The sequence below is a fragment of the Sardina pilchardus genome, chromosome 9 (genome assembly GCF_963854185.1).
Source record: "Sardina pilchardus chromosome 9, fSarPil1.1, whole genome shotgun sequence".
NCBI classification, from domain to species: Eukaryota; Metazoa; Chordata; class Actinopteri; order Clupeiformes; family Clupeidae; genus Sardina; species Sardina pilchardus.
Window position 1 is genome coordinate 9,425,745 of NC_085002.1, and position 17,793 is coordinate 9,443,537.

At 43.8% G+C, this 17,793-nt stretch overlaps 1 protein-coding gene across 1 annotated transcript; it reads left to right on the forward strand.

The window, feature by feature from the left end:
- Window positions 1-263: 263 nt before the first annotated feature.
- On the forward strand, window positions 264-13,081 carry stk35l (serine/threonine kinase 35, like). Its single transcript, XM_062545639.1, has 3 exons — window positions 264-914; window positions 2,807-3,630; window positions 9,244-13,081. Exons 1-2 carry the CDS (start codon window positions 425-427, stop codon window positions 3,580-3,582), a joined length of 1,266 nt encoding a protein of 421 aa, XP_062401623.1. The 5' UTR covers window positions 264-424; the 3' UTR covers window positions 3,583-3,630; window positions 9,244-13,081.
- Window positions 13,082-17,793: the final 4,712 nt, after the last annotated feature.

Here is a 17,793-nt window from a genome sequence, read left to right on the forward strand (position 1 = left end):
TAACCTTATATTATCTTCTTGTGAGTGCTTAGGGTCTTCTGAATAGGTTATATGGGTCTTGAAATGTAAAACGCAATGTATGTTGAAGTCAATTGTGGTTGGTTGGTGGTCGCACACCGTAATGTATGCCTTACGTAAACCTAGTAAAATGCTACACACTTAGGAGATACCCCCATGGATAATCAAATGGTTTCGTCGTAGCCGAGCTCTCCTTCATTCAGTGTTTACTCGGAACAGTATCTTCATGCGCTTCAGGCCTAAAACGTGTAGTGCGGGGTTTTGTCAATCAAACTCGAAGAAATATAGGCCTATACATTGTGGGAAAGGCTCAGTGCAAAGGCAAAGCTGCCCTCCACCGAAGAGTTATGAAAGCAGAGCGAGACGGTTTTTCAAAGCCGTCGTTCATAACGTAAAGGCAATCATCATGGATACATTCGACAATGCGCCCAGGCGAACGCGGAGAGCCTGTAAAAGAACCGGTTCCCAAGATGCAACAACGAAAAGGGAAAGCGCCAGCGTGCTTCGGTCGTTGAGCGTTGGAAATATAAATGACAACGATGTAATGGGGGAAGATCTGGAACACCTGAAAAATGGGAACTTGGAGCGAAGAGTCATGTCCCCGCGCTATAGCTTACTCCGTGAGGTTGGACGGGGAAGTTATGGCGTGGTGTACGAGGCCATAGCCAGAAGGTCTGGTACGAGAGTGGCCATCAAGAAACTTCGTTGTGATGCCCCAGAAAATGTTGAGCTTGCATTGGCCGAATTTTGGGCACTGACAAGTTTGGAAAAACGACACGAGAATGTGGTCCAGTTGGAAGAATGTGTACTTCAAAGGAATGGCATGGCCCAAAAGATGAGTCATGGGAACAAGCATTCCAAGCAATATTTGCGGCTGGTGGAGACTTCATTGAAAGGCAAGGATCTATTATAATACAAGAGTACATGCAATCTATGATTATCTAGCTACACTTTATTGTTATAGGGTACTAGTTTATGCAGTTTAGATTTGAAAGGGAATTACAAAATGGAATGTCCTAGCTGTATCTGACGTCAGGCTAAGGAACAGTGAGCTTAGCGAAACTATTCGTCAGGATTTCTTCCAAATAGCTGGAAACTGAGCTTCTGTTGTTTATCCATTGCTAATTGTACGACATGCGTTATGTGATCTATGTTTGTGTGGGCTAGATACAAAGTATTTTTGATACTAGTGCGCGCATTGTTATGGTCGAATAGCTACTTTGTTGTCTGAAGACGCTTCTTTGTTGAAATTTCGCATTGATGTATGGTCAGATAGTATATGTCTACTATTTTGTAGCCATGCATATAACCAACGAATATCGTTAATGTGTCCTAAAAGTCCACGTTTTACTAAACTGAATAAGTCGTGGATGGGGGTGCTGGCAGGGCCTTTTCTGTAGGTGTAATTTAGACATTTTAAGATGGACGCATAGCCAGCGGTATGTGAGATGAGGGGTGTTTCTCCGCCTAAAATGGCTGTCTGACCCTGTTTTGCTCGTTTTCTTTTATGAAAAAGTCAGTATTCCGGTGGCTTTGACACGACGAGGAACTTCTCTATGCTGTTATTTCCCCGAAACAACACACGTTTGAGTTTTTGAATTGAGTGTCAGCATTCCCTTGTCATGATACATGACAATGTGTTGAGCTCAGCATTTCTCATACAGTGACCTGTCGATCATGTTAATATGGAAAGTTGTCTCCAAGTATATGTCTGATATTTAAGCTAACAGCATGACTGTTGCATTATCCCAGTGGTCTGTTTTCCAGACCATGTCGTCTTTGAACAGTTTAAATTTAACTGAAAATATGCACCATAATGATGTGTATCAGGGTATAAACAATCAAATGAATCTGTCTTGGAACGTGTGACACTAAGCCATGATGCAATGTGGTTATTGACAATCAATGGTTGAAACATGGGAATATTCAAAGATATAAACATATGATGTAAGAGTTATCATTGCTTAATCAGTAGTCAGGATGCTCTGATCATCCTTGGATTCATGGAATCATCTTGGTCTCTGTGACCTTGATGTATGGACTTCCAGGTGGAATATGTGAAACAAGTGACCAACATGTTTGCACATTTGTTTGACTTTTATTGTTTATTTGGATGTGCCCAGGTTTTGTTAGTTATTTGAACTCCGTGCTGTTGTATCCTTGGTAGACTAGCTTTTTGACCAGTGGTCTAATCGGGCACACATATTTGCCGTGACTGTATTCATGTGTAAAGGTACAGGGATTTGGAACGGTGCACATTCATCATGGACTATAATTGTTTGGAATGAGAACACCATCTGAAAACACGTTCAGCTCAGCCCCAAGCAGGTTTTTCACCAAAATCTCCCAGGGCGCTGTGCAATAAATGGCATGCCTGTGTATTCTCATGTCTCATGGCAAAGGATAGAGAGTGCTGAGCACTTTCTTTGAAATAGTTCTCTGTACTTATTCCTGTTCACTTTCTGTTGCTGTTTGGCTCAGATGAATGTGTGTTTGTCATCACCATTGCACAGGGTTCATTTAGTCCTTCATTCTTGACTGTTCTTCTAACTTATCTGAGTGAAAGACTGTGTGTGGATTTGCCGTTACGGCAGCCATTGAGTATTGGGTCTGTTCATCGTACAGTATATCTGTGTGATCTCAAGTGTGTGTTTAAAGTAAAATGCATTTCTGTTCGGAGGTTTTACAGGAATACATAGAATGTTACACGGGTCACTTTAAAGAACTGTTTAATAGATTAATCAATGTATCGATGTATTTAAAAACATTCACCTGCTTTTCCATATAGGAGAGCGGGTCTTGGGCTATCCAGAGGAGCCCTGTTACCTGTGGTTTGTGATGGAGTTTTGTGAAGGCGGCGACTTGAACCAGTTCATCTTGTCGCGGAGGCCCGACCCGCACACCAACTCCAGCTTCATGCGTCAGCTGAGCAGCGCCGTTGCCTTCCTCCACCAGAACAGCATCGTGCACCGCGACCTCAAGCCGGACAACATCCTCATCTCCGAGCGCTCGGGCACGCCCGTGCTCAAGGTGGCTGACTTTGGCCTCAGCAAGGTGTGCGCGGGGCTGACCGCCGCCGGACAGGGCGCAGTGGCGGGGCACGAGAGGGACGCTGCGGGGGGCGCCGGGCGCCAGGCGGGCACGGCCGCCACCTGCGTCAACAAGAGCGGCGTGAACGTCAACAAGTGCTGGCTGTCGTCGGCGTGCGGCTCCGACTTCTACATGGCGCCCGAGGTGTGGGAGGGCCACTACACGGCCAAGGCGGACATCTTTGCGCTGGGCATCATCATCTGGGCCATGGTCGAGCGCATCACGTTCATCGACGCCGAGTCCAAGCGCGAGCTGCTGGGCACCTACGTGCGGCAGGGCAGCGAGATCGTGCCCGTGGGCGAGGCCCTGCTGGGCAACCCCAAGATGGTGCTGAGCATCCCGCAGCGCCGGCGCTCGCACATGTCGGACGGCGTGCGGCAGCTGCTGCGCGACATGCTCGCCGTCAACCCGCAGGACCGGCCGGACGCGCTCGAGCTGCACAGCCGTGTGGGGCAGGTCACCTGCGCAGCTTGACCTCTGACCCCTACCCAGCTACGCAGCCTTTCCCCAAGACTCTCTCAGGTACTTGCGCTAACCTTAGTGATGTGTCCAAAACTCTAACTGTGCTCTTGGATGCCTGCTAGTTCTTGTGGCCAGTTACATGGCTTAGAAAGACAAGAAAAAGAAATTCAGCGCTTTGCCAATGTTCTTTTATTATAACGTCTTTTTTTCACAGATGTGTTTTGGCCTTGTTTTTCTACTTGTGACCGAGTCATAAGTTCAGTCCACCACTCTGAGAATAGCAAAAAAAGACAAATGTGACTCTTCAAAGCGAAATCAGTTGCTTTGCGCTCGACGTTATTTTGAGAGAATCCACAATAAACAAAATGTTGAATTTCACGTTTTCGCATAATTCGACAGTATACAGTCTACAGTTTCATATCGTGAACTAATTTCACGGAAAAACGTGATTTCTCCTCTTCTGGTATATCGTGACAGGAAAACCATGTCAACTTTGGATGCGGTTATCTTAGCGATAGGTGTGTAATACCCTCGATATACATATTGTTGGAAAGCTTAGTTTATGGCCGTTCACGTGAGCACAATAACATAATTTTGGAAACTTTACCGAAACGACTGGTTTCGCTTTGCAAGGTCACAAATTGGAGCCTGCTTCTGTCCTTGTGTTTCTAAAAGTAGAGATATCAGTAGTGCTTCATTTAGGACCAGGTGTCAAGCTTTAACCACTTGAATGTGTAATGAAGGAAAGTCCGTTTTCTGCTTTGACAAGAGGTTTATACACAATCAACACTGTAATATTGCTTCAAATGGTATGCATGTTGCACTAAAGCTTGTCAAAAGGTCAAAAGTGTGTTTTTTTATAGCGTCCACCTGGAACTCCTAAGTCAAATATGCGTTAGGGCTTGTCAGTCAGAGGGAAGAGGGCTATATGTTGGGGCTTGTCAGTCAGTGGTAAGAGCGCTCTGCTCTGTGGGAGTGGATCATGCTGCTGAACTTGCATAAGTCAGGTGATGTAATACTGGTGTAACTGATTTGTGTGCCATCCTTGTTTCTTTATCTGCAATTGAACAGCAGATAAAGAAAGTACTGTTTTGACATGCTGAGGCTTTAGTACTGCTCTGGACTTAGTTATGGGATTGTGTATTATTCATTTATTGGTAGTCTAGCCTTTTTGACCCACGGTGAGATCAGCCACATTCAGACAAGTCTGCATGTCAGTGTTGTTGGTGTGACTACCATCCTAGTGTATTAGCAGCAGCACTGCAGATAAAGAAAATACTGCACAATAATGTTGTTAATTAACCACTGGCTGGGATCTGCCATACAATGCTCTGTAAAGAGACATTTGATTTTAGGTTTGTTTGCGTGTTTGAAACTATGGAACTATCTAGCTTACGATTAACATGAAATTTGACTTGAAATCTGCATGGCGGAAGTTATTAAACATTTTCCTGGAGCACCAGAGAAGGTTGGGGGCATGCTCACTGATGTGGGCTATAGCATCACTGGGTGGAAATGGAAAACCTGGGAAGGTAGTCCGTTAATCGGTCCGGCTAGCTGCTTCTGTGCGTGTGTTCGTTTGATGTCGTTTTTGAGCACGCAGACCAGCTCAGGTCCATTCAGGATTTGCTTTACAGCAGCGCAGCTGGAATTGATAAATCTAACTAACATGCTTACAAAAACCATGAACTTTATTCTAACCTGATATAAATTCTATCAATCTTTGACATGTCAATGTTGACTGGTATTGATATGGATCATACTGTATCGTTACACATTATGCAGACACATGTTATTGTAGCCTTATTTTGTGTTGTACCAATCAAGACACTGAAACCGCATATGCTAAGAAAAATATTTTTCAGTCAGTGCACAATTGTCCGTTAGAGTTATTAATCCAAGGTGAACTGCAAAAAAAACTATATTTGAATATAAGGAAAGCTTCACACAAATGTAGGGTTCCTTCATTCCCCTTGTCTGTGTGCATGACTGCCTGAGCTGAGGTCCTTTTGTTTACCCGACTGCATGCTGGGAAAGCTGTTACACAACTGCACTCGTTGCCCTCCCCCCTCCCCCGCATCCCCCAGCCTCTTCTCTAGCTTGGTTCCCTGCAACCTTTGGGAGAATCAGAATGCACGATCTGCCACACGACAGGGTCTTGGTGAGGTGTTTAGGCAGCCAAATCTCACCATGATGTCCCTTGTGGCTCAGTGGGAATCCCTTATTGTTAGGTCATTCACCTGGACAGAGTCTTAATAGAGATTAAGTGGGATCCCATGAATCAGCATGTGCTTGGCAGCAAGAGGATCTGTTTTTTTTTTTAGCAGCTGTGTGATCTGAATTCCTCTGAAATAGTGGTTTTGGCTAAGAGGGGTAAACAAAGCAGAGTTAGTGGAATGTTGAGTGCAAAGTCAGCAGGGAATTCAGATGTATCAGACAGAGATACCTATTCATAGTGAGCTTGTGTTTACAATGTCAAATGTTACAAATGTTAGTCTGTTTAATGAATTTGAATGCATAGTATAACCCAGCAGAAAGTGTGGTTTGTCCACACATATAGATGTGCATGCGTAGGTCAGTGTTTGACTGGAGAGCGGGAGAAAGAGAGGGCAAAGGCGCCTTTCTTGAGGAATGCCTTTGTCTTGACAGGGGGTGGGGTAGCAGCTCTCCTCTAATGAGGACATTACAGCTGTCTGAAGCCTGCTCCCCTGAATCGCTCTTCACGTCCTCCACAACCATCCCCCCATTTCTCCCGCTCACTGGCTCAGACGAGGCGCTCGCTCGCTCGCTCGCTCGCTCTCTGTGTCTGTCTCTGTCCTCCCCCCACTCTGCCTCTGTCTGCTTGTCTGGCGTCGTCAGACTTGTCTGATAAACACAAAGACAGTTTCTTTTTTGGTGGTTTCCTAGGAAAGGCAAAGTGCCATGCATTTCTGTGGATCATTGGGTAACATGCAAGAAAATGTATTTGTTTTTTGTTGTTGTTTTTTTACTCATACCAACAGCTGTCTTTATCTTGGCTATTTTTAGATATGAAACTTGATATTTATCCATTTTGGAAATAAATCACAGCATACTGCTCTAAAGTAGCCCTCCACACACTGTCATCTTACACATTGGTGAGGTTCAGTGTCAAAGAAGAAGTTGCTTTAGCTGATTGCATCCTCATAACCAAGGACACTGAACCGGCATATTCCTCAGAATGTATCACACCAGATTTTACGGCTCTCTAGAACCTGTCCTGAACAGGCGAAAAACCAGGAAATACAAGAAGCGCGCAGAGTGCAGAAAGCGCACAGCGAAGGACTGTGCAGCTCCCCAGAAAGGGCAGCGAAAATGTAGGTTGGGGAATGGTACAGAAACAGACACATCCTCAGGGGGCAACAACAAGGAGGTCCTCAGAACAGGGTCAGCACATGAGGGAGGTCAATGCGCAGCTGTTCAGCACACAGTGTTCCATTGGAGCAGCGCTGGGTGTGTCAGGACACTGTGTATATACCCTGGGCCTTTTTCCTGTCATTTAGCCATGGATGCTAATATGGCATCAGACCAAAATGACTATTACTACTACTGCTACTGTGGCTTGGGCAAATACAGGATGAGGTGCGGGTGTGTTTGTAATGTGCGTGTGGAAGAGGTAAGAAAAGACATGTATGCCAGAGGCTTTAGTGGACAGATGAACGGGATTAGTGGACAGATGAACCCAATGACCCCCGCTTGTGTTTTCTATTCACAAGCGTTACTTTCACCGATGTGTGTGTGAAAAGAGGAAACATTTTGAAACTGACTGTTTGGGTGCATAAGTGTGCTTGGTGTGCATACTGTGTGTGCCAGAGGGGATATGTTTCTATGATGGCACCGTGGGTGGGATGGGGGGGGGGGGCGTCTGAACTCCCTGACCCCTGTCATGTTTGCTGTGTCACATGATATGGCCTTTAACATAAGCAGATGCTCGGTGTGTTGCAGTACTCCCTGTTCAGCAGTAGAGGAATCCGCAGGACTTTTCCCTCAGAAGTGCAGTCTGAGGAGGGAGTTGCCATTAGGGCCATTAGGAGGCTCTCGGGACGGGGGTGGGGGTGCGCTCTGTGGACATAGATGCACTCTGGGCTACTGCTTTCGCTGCAGGGAGCGTGTGTGTGTGTGTGTGCGTATATGTATGTGTGTATGTCTGTGTCCCTTTTAGGGGGTGGTGCAGGCAGCCGCTCGCCATTATTAGACTGCAGGAGAGAGTTCTACTGCATCTTACTCAGCACATACTTGAAGTATTTTCGCTGTCTGTGTCTCTCTCTCCCCCGTTCCATCTGTATGTCCTGGAGAAGTCTCATGCGGGACAGATCAGTCCGCTGTGTTCTGGCTCCTCTCCCGTCCTCTCCTGGCCAGCGTTCAGCGCTCAGCGCCCGCGGCTCTCTGCAGATGCATGATGGGGCTGCTGCGGGCATCGGGCTGAGGTGCTGCTCTCGGCGCTGCAGCTTCAGCATTACGTCATGCCACTCCACAGGGGTGGCTTATTTGTTTGTTTACTTGTTGTCAGCCTTGTCCTCACACACGGGTCACTGTTTACATTACCCAGGCTCCTCTGCTGGTGTGTTTTGCGCGTGTGTGTGTGTGTGTGACTGTGTGTGGTCGTCATCCTCATATCTCAAAGTGACCCATTTGAGCCTAAGCCACAGCAGCAGCAGTGGCCTGGGTTATGCAATGGAGAGCAGCACTCGCGCTCACTCACACGCCATCCCTGCATCAGTGCACTCTTTATTTAGCCACCCTCCCCCTCCCTCCCCCACCCGCTAGCCTCCCAAAACACAGCCACTGCAAATCAGGAGGAACTCGCACAACCAGGCACACAAAATGGTGGAGGTGGCAGAGGCCATGCCTTCTCTTTCTCTCTCTCTCTCTCTCTCTCTCTCTCTCTCTCTCTCTCTCTCTGTGTCTGTCTCTGTCTCTCTCTCTCTCACTCACACACACTCACACTGCTCACATTTGCTAGTTTGCTAGTTTGCCCCTAGAGTGGCTGTGCCCTAGAGTGAGATACTTCTATTTGGAAGGCAACGATTTGTGTTGCAGTGAGACATCCTACTTTGCAATGTTTTTGACATGATTTATTAGGGATGTGATTACACCTAACCCACACTTTAGTTTGATTTTTGAGCCACGGTTCGGCTCATAAGAAAGGGGATGCGGTGAAATAGAACAGTAGAATTTTGTGATTGCATGTATTATAATGCGAATAGGGAAACGAAAAGAAGTTTTGTTTCACTGAGAACTCAAGGGGCTTTATCTTTTAGGATGACACTTGCTGGGGTTGGAGAGGGGTGTGTATCGTGGTTATGTCTTGAATCATCATGAATGTTTGTATCACATTTACTGTTTTGGTTTGCATATCATTATAGCCTTATGATTTATTGAGAAATCCGTGTGAAATAACAGTTCAAAGGAACGATCATAACCTAAACCTATAACATAATTAAGCAAAGTTTCAGAACCTAAGCATTATCCAGGAGTTAAAATCGCGTAAGAAGGAGTAAAAAGAGTTTTGTTGAAGTCACTGATGTTTTGTATACATCGCCTCCAACCAATACATTTGTGAATATGATCAAGTTATGTGCATTTTGTGTACTGTATGCTTTAATCTACGGTATGCTCATGTCTACTTCTCTCTCTCTTTGTCTCTCTCCATAGATCCTCCCTGTCTGAGCCCTGTTCTTCAAAGGGACTGCTATTATTGTTTTGAAACTGTGAAGCCCCATCACCACCATCGATATAATGTGAAGAAAAGAGGTTCAGCATCCTCCGAAATGAGAGATTCCACGGATCTTCTTTTTCCGTTTTTATTGTTATGCTATCAGATAGTTTTTTTTTTTTTTTTTTAATCTTTCTTTGACTCGAGGAATGTTTGGAGGTTTACCTTGTAGACTTTTGTTTTTGTTTTGTTGTATTTTTTTTCCTGACGGTCAGTGAATGCTTTGCGGAGGCTGTCTTATGTAAATCTTTTTTCCATTTAATTTTGATCGTGTGATACCTGCTGCTGTGTTTGGTGGTGGAATTCATAGGAATGTGCCAGGTGCATGTCAGGTTGGGCTGTTTTGCCAGCGGCGTTCTGTGTAGTCAGACCTGCTTCCTTGCTTAGAACTCACGCCCTGCTGTTTGCTCTATTAACAGCTTTACGAATCTCACCTCACCCCCAACACACACACACACACACACACACAAACATACATGCGTTAAATTAGCTCCTTTTTTAACTCAGACATAATTGATTATTAGCCATTTATGGTTTATGTTTTGACTGTTTCCATCAGAGGAAGCATGAGATTCTTTTTTATCTTTCTTCCTCCCTTAAATTCAGTAAAGACAAAAATTGCAGTGTCAGAATGTTTTCTTATCAGCGCCCAACATCAACACATAATTGTCCCGTTTTTCGTACAGCCTGCGTGCCTTGCATTTTAACCTTGCTTTGGAAGTGAATTAGCCGTTTTGATTCATTTCTCCAATCAGATAACTTTTTGCAGTAAAAATTCACATTTTTTTGTTACTCCTAGACACCCTTTTATTTTTTAGATGCAGTTGGTCAAAGGTTGCCACAGCTGATATCACGAGATTATTCTGAGCTGAGATACCCTCATCTCGGCACCCAAAGAAATATCCCTTCGAATGATGCCAGTTGACCTTATATTAAAATGTCAAAGAGATTTTTTTTAAAGGATTGTAAATGAGTGTAGAACTTCTTTTTTTCCCTTCTTTGAAGTATACCCAGCCCCGCGCCCGTTCTGTGTCCTGCTGATTGAGTCATTGCTCCGAAGGAGATTAGCAGAATCAATGATCAGCCTCAAATGAGACAAAGATCTCCAATTGAAATCAGTTGTCATTCAAGACTGATCTAATCAGTTGGTTCTGGTGTTCAGTGTTACAGGGCAGAGTGAATTAATCAAGTCAGCTGCACACAAATCAACGTTTAGTCAATTTCATAAGAAGTCTTTTTTCTCATATTTTTGAGCAGATGTCCTGGGAAGTTGTCTTGTCATAGGAGTCTCAAATATAGTGCCAAAGATTAGCCCCAAATCATTAAATACCATAACTAGATAATTATCTCTACCTAATGTCAGTCTAAAATGTCTACAATCGTGTTCCCTTTCAATTTCCTTTCATCCCGCAATTTTGAAATATTTGTGATTATTATTGTTTTTAAATAGGAGTATTTCACTTCACATCCTAAATCTGATTAATTGCAATTTCAATCGCAAAAATCATCTGTTGCATAGATACTACTTTTATGGTGTGAACACGGATGTATGAGTCACAAAATTTCCCCTTAGCTATCAGCTTAGACCAGTAGACTTTCTACAACCATTTCTACAACCATTCTCATTACTTTCACTCTGGCTTTGCTTCGGCCCTAGTGCATCAAGGTTCCATTATAGATACCTCATATTAGTGTTGACGGTTGCAACTACAAATATGGACATTATCTACAAAAAATATGTGCACATGTCACATCGGTGTATAATTCCATTGTGCAGATTGTCATCAGTGTAAGTCACTAATCATGACCAGTGCCTGTGTCTGCAGTCAGTTTTAGTTGTCTGTGTAGTTCTACCTCAGTGTTTTTGCTTGCTGTCTCCATAAACTTCATTGGGTTATTTTAAGTATTTGGTTTAGTGAAAAAAGTTAGCTCAAAGTCAGTGTTCTGCTATTAGAGGGTTTACCACTTACTTTGAGTTCATGTAGCCAGGGCTTTCACTAAACCACATTCTGGGAATGCCCTCCTGATCTACTTGCACGTGACCATGTGTGATTTGTTCTTGGAACCAGATGGGTAGATGTGTTCGAAATGGACCAGAACGGCTTTGGAAAGGGAATGGGTGGATTTCACTTCAGTATTCCTTTTTTTGTGTAAAATACTACCTAAAACTTGTTGCATATTGAATTTCACACGGTTTTAGTCGTTTATACTTTTCTTTGGGGAAGGCTCTGTTGTTTTTCTTTACACCAGTGTTTTCCTTTGGTTAAGAACTATATTTCGGGTTATGTTTACCGCTGAACCTCAACCAGGTTGACCAGTGCTGAAAGTATGTTTTTGTTTTACCATAGAACATGGTGATTTCAAAACAGATTCTTGTTCTTGACCACCATTTTTAAAGATTTGTTTGTGATCAGGAGAGACCGTTATAGTGAGAGTGGTAGAGTTCCGGTTAGTCGAACATGAATAACAATAACTCTTCAGTTGAAGCACACTTAGTGTTTTATTTAAATGTAATATAATTATGTAGTGCTAACATTCTTGTGATGTTTCTTTTTTTCCCTGTCATGTTGATACTGAGTAAGCTGCAAATACACTGTAAGTACCTCATGTTTCACCTGTTTTCATTCTGTTTGCAGTGAGCCTTTGAAACAAGTTACATGTTTGCTCAACTGGCGATTCCATTGTTTCTGGGAGCTGAAGGGACCATTACTTTAGTTCTTGTGTGTGGAAATTATGCGCTTGATATTAAATTGATTTTTTTTTATTTTTATTATTTAGGGATTAAGCTTTTGAAATGTGATGCAGATGGACATGGTCAAAAACAAGCTTTATGCGTGTTTCATTGTGGTTTTTCATGGATGATGCATGTGGAACGTTTATTTTGTATTAAATATTTTTTAAATGTTTTTTAATCCCAGTATTTTATATGTTCTTGCTAAGTGAAATCCAATTCGTCTTAGCTACCTTGGAATCTAAACCACTCATGAACCCTGTAAGGCATAGTGGCTTAGTAATATTTTTAGACGTTTAATTTGTGACACGTTATGTTTTAGTTGTGACCTAAAGCCCTATGAATAGTCTGGTAATCAATTCCTCACAGTTTACAACACGTGTTCACCATTACTGCATAATGTGCACCAACACAACAAAATTAAATGTACCCCATCTTTCACGTGTTAAGAAGGAACGTAACAGGATCTGTTGAAAACACTTAAGTTAAGTGTGAGACAAGATTGTGTATATTGTCAGGGGGGTGTCTCTGCTCAGTTATTGCAGTTCAGTAATGAACAATTTAAAGGTAGACATCGTTCATCATTTTTCTTTGGTAATGGCTTCAGTACAGCTAGAGGAAAGACTCGTCTGTGACTTTATTTGATCTGTGAATCATTTCGTTCTGGGCGGAGTTCTGCCATTTTGGCATTGGGTTGTTACAAAAAAAAAAAATAACACTCCACTTGAACACTTGTAACCAACCTCTTCTCTATGCAACCCTACCTACTCTGCACACCTGGCCAGGTAGTACTTCTCTACTTCTGCATTTCACTGTTAAGAACGTGTCCTCTTGTTTTTCTCTTCTGTACTGGATTTGGCACGGAGAGGGAGGCTATGGCTTTGAGTAATGTGAATATATCCTGTTCTCAATGACATGTACAGTTATTTGTCATAGAGTTCACTGAGCTGATAGACCCTTCAGTGAATTATGTTGCCGTTATTGTAAGCAATGGATAACTTTTTGTTTTGATTTTTTTCTTTCAATAAACTCCTCCGAAATCATGATCACTGGTCTTGTCTGTGTTTGTACTACAATGGCAGAGATGAATGAATCTCTCGCATGGGCTAATGTGATGAGAAAGGGAGAGAAATGCTTCGTTGGAGGATGCCTCTGTGTGCACTGGGATAAGCCTGCTGTGACCAATTTCATTCTCTCAGTGTGGGTTTGGCACTGTCCAGCGAGCCACTGTCTGTACTTGTTTTATTTGGCCCGGTACCGCTCTAGCACCAGTTGGCATGTCATGGTTATTGGCTTTGACAGGATCATCCCTTTTGAAAACAAGAAAACTAGCCGGAGGGAACCTGCCCTTTGCTTCATCACAATACAGTTATTACAGAATGGAACATAATGTTCCTTTCTCAATGAGCCGAACTTTAAAAACACCCTGCCATGGTTTTCAGGAGTAGCATGTCCATGAGGTTTTGAACACGGAAAACCAGGAGACAAACGCATGTGATTTGCATGTAGTCACTTCAGTGGGTGGGAGCAAGGGTTTTTACTTCCCCATTAGTCCATTGAAAAGTCCCCATTGTAATGGCCCCCCATAAAACGGTATGCTTCAGTGTTCTACACGCTTGTTAACCTCACAAGTCCTCTTTGCTAAACAATAGGGGTCACTTCCCATGTAATCCTGCTGTAAAATGTGACCCCTACGGCAGTAGATCGTCATGACAGATCCTCAGCTCAGGTATAATCTTCAGCTCTGTATTGCATACATGAAGTTCAACACTTCAGGCAATGTACTACTGTTGTGTCACGTAACAACAGCATCCTCAGATGGGTGTGTGACCGGTGTAACATGCCGTGTGTACGTGTGTCCCTGTATTTGAGGAGAGGCGGAGTTAGCACTGAATGGTGAAGACCTAGGGCTCGGAAAAGCCCTCTAAAGCCCAGGTGTCATGTGCAAGCGACACTCTGTGTTCTCAACAAGGAACAAGATGTTTCAGTGAAGCTCTCAGTATATGCTGCCGACCCGACACTTGAGTCTTCTGTGAACCTTACGCAACAACTAAGTGTCATACCCACCAGTTGCTAAACACATAATTGTTTTGTCCACTAATTCTCTCCAAACACATCTTAATGTTATCCCCTGACAATGCATACAATACTTCATCAACAGGGTGCCTAGAGAGGCCAGGCCTTCTTGGGGGATTTAACAGGGTAAGGGAAACAGCAGACCAACATTCACTGAGAAATCTGCTGACTGTGGAGAGTCAGTCAGTCTCAGGACTGAGTTGAATGTATGGCAATGGTATGTGCTCTGGCGCAGGAGGGAGGGGACGTGTGCATGCGTTGTATGTGTGTGTGAGGATGGGGGATGGGCGAGCCTTGTACTCTCTGACCTCAAGGAACGAGGCAGAACACAGATCCGCAATGGAGGTCGGTTACATCAGCTGTTAGCTGGCCATGGGGGGGAGGGTGGCTGTATGAACCCGTTAACCTCTCGCACTGTGAATGTATAGACATATATGTAGTTCATAAACGCATGCATTGACGATAGAAAATGTTCAGATTTGAGTGCGAGGAACATCTTTTATTTTTAAAACAATGCTGCTACACTGTTTCTGTACACATCTTACAAGCATTACCGAAGCATACAGTATGTGTTTTGTTGTTGACTGGAGAAAACTGCAGATGAAGAGAGAGAGAGAGAGAGAGAGAGAGATAGAGAGAGAGAGAGAGTGTGTGTGTGTGTGTGTGTGTGTGTGTGTGTGTTTGGGGGGGGGGGGGGCTCCAGCCTTAGTTTTACATGTGCAGCATTCACTGTTTGTTGGACAGAATAAATTACTCCCCAATGACTGTCTCTTGCTCCATTCTATAGGCAAAAATGTCCTCCTGTGAATGAAGGTCCACTGATCTAATCTGTGAAAACAAGGCACAGATAAGGAGTGAAGTTTGCCACGTGGAAACATCTGGTAGAGAACACACACATAGACAAAGCTGCATGAAGTGCGTAGGTAAAATATCTATATCAATGCATTGATTTTCCTGTTCTCAGGATATGACCACAAGCTTTCGTAGTATGTTTGTTCCTCTCCAGACAGTTCATGTTTACATTATGACTGAATACACACAGACAATTCTAGCCAGTGCTTCTTGAATTTTGAACTAGGTGAGCAGTTGGGGAGTCAGCATGGCCTCATTTCCTAATCAGTTACTCTGGGTTCACTCGCACGACTGAAAGTCATGTCAATAGGAGGCAAGGGTTAACATCACAGGGGAAGAATCGTCTACACTCCTTCACTTCCTGGTTAACCCCAGAGCAAAACTGAAATGTCACCACTGAGAGACTTGACAAGGCCATTTTATATGTTACTGTATATAGCAAGGGGATTGGTAATTGTGTATCCAACTAGTCCTACACTCTTCAATTATTTAGGGACTTTTCTGAATATATGGTTTAGAGATAAATCTGAGTAAATGAATCTACTGCAGGTGGTAAATCTTCTCATTGAATTGGTCAATAAAGCCATATGGAGGCTTCACTGCCTCTGTCTCTCCACGTGATCAACTCATACAGCTTGGGGGTGGAATCAGCTAACTCAAAATCATGTTGTAAGCTGTTTGGGTATCTGCACAAACGTTGTCAAAACACCAGGGCAAAATGTGCATGTGTTGGCCCCATTCTGCGTAATACCCCACTCTGGTGGACAAAATCCACCCTGGAGACCATTAAGCCTGACCTCGCCTGGGGCAATAATAAGTCCTTTGTCTGGTGTCATGTTTTGACAGATGCCTGACAAGCCTGCTATTGTATGCTGAGCCTGGGATATTGACGTCCTGCTCAAGTCCTTGTTCTATTGTTTTGACTGGATGCACTGGGTTTCCGCTCTCTGTTCTGTTAGGGTCACCACACAACTTTAATCCTAATCTCACAAATCTAATCGGGTCTGCAGGTGGGGTGGTGCTGGGATCTACTGCCTGTGACGGAGCTACAGATGTGTGGCTCACACCAGACAATTATGGGAAATTGCCCTCTTCTATCATACTGGACTGGGAGGCCAAATGAAATGCAAATAAATATTGCAGCTCTGTGTTTCATTGTTTAATTGTCATTCTTTAATGTTCCATAGTGCTTGTTTACTTTACAGCTACCTGTCTGATCCAGAAACCCAACAGGGGAGTGTTCCAGTGTGTGTTCTATTTATTTTTCAACAGCGCTGTAGAGGACCTGCGAGGCTGGGAATGAAACCTGGGTGAAAGGAATGGCAAGTGCACAAAGGGTATCTGTCAATCATGTAGTTTTGTTCATTGCCAACATGTCCTTTGATCTTCTTTATTGAAGAACATGTCTGTGTGTGTGTGTGTGTGTGTGTGTGTGTGTGTGTGTGTGTGTGTGTGTGTGTGTGTGTGTGTGTGTGTGTGTGTGTGTGTGTGTGTGCGTGTGTGTGTGTGTATTGGTATGAAACATTTTGTGTAGGGACTTTTTGGCCAGAGGCAATCTGTATCTTCTGCCTAATGGTAGCAGCTCAAAACATCAGTGGAGGGGTGGGAGGGATCCTGACAAATGAAATTTGATTTGATTTGAAATCCTGAGGAATGTTGAGATTTAAGGTGGCACAGTCACAGTGTCCAGGGAGTTAGACTGGCATCCTCCACATCCCGTCTTGGTTTGTAAGCGGACTGCGGATCCAGACCCTCTCCAACTATGGTAGTGAGTTCTTCTGCAACATGCATTTTAGAGAGTAGAGGTGAGTGCCACTGCCACAAGTCTGAAATCATTCAGGACTTTGGCATGAGGCCTTGGCAACAGTAATGAGGGTAGTCTCCTTCCATGCCCTGGGAACAGAGCAGGCATCCAGAAAAATCTGGAAGAGTTGTGCCATCATACCATCTGAGTTGCCCACTCCCTCAATATCCGTCCCATCAGTCCATCTAGGAGCTTTCGTAGAATGGAGACTGGTAAAGCTATGTGACCCATTCCTCCACAGAATCAGGTCTGTTGAATCTGGCATAGAAGGTGTCTTCAGCAAAGGCGACAGGGCGTGGGCATTTTACCCACAGCTTGTTGTTGGCATAGTGCTAACCCACAGCTTGTTGTTGGCATAGTGCTTGATTTGTTTAGTTGGAATAACACTACCAGCACAGAACGATATATAAGAGCATATGGATTCATTTAGCATGTTAAAGTCACCATTGCATGCCAGAACTGAATGGTTTTGGTCTGGATTTTTTGTGTCTCTGATTTCTGCTCTACCTGTAAACTTTGATGAAATACCTGTTTTTTTTTTTTTTTTTTTTAAAGACTGATTTTATTTTATGTCAACCTAAGTCAACCTCTGTTCTAAGTCTTAACTTGATTCAGGATGGGGAATTATTGAGACAAAACAATTTCCTGAATCCTGAATACCTGAATTTCAACCAGACGGAAAAGGCCTTGAGCTCAGAGCTCTCCTGTCCCATTTGTACCACTTTGAGGAGATACGTATGATGCATCTCATTAGAATCATGTCATGCCATTGACTGTCTCTTTCAGTGAATGAGAATTACGCACGGTATATGAACCCAGGGCACAGTTGCTATTGTGCTACCAGGACAGCCTTACTCTCTACACACTCTCCCCAATACTCCAGACTCTCTGTGCTCTCGATTTAACAGGCCTTCTGGCCTGTAGCTATATGTGTAATCTCCATAGGAATGCAGCGTTTGACCCAGCGTGGATTAACCAGTGGGTGAATTGGTCAATGTACTCTCTGCCGCAGTTATAAATAGACCG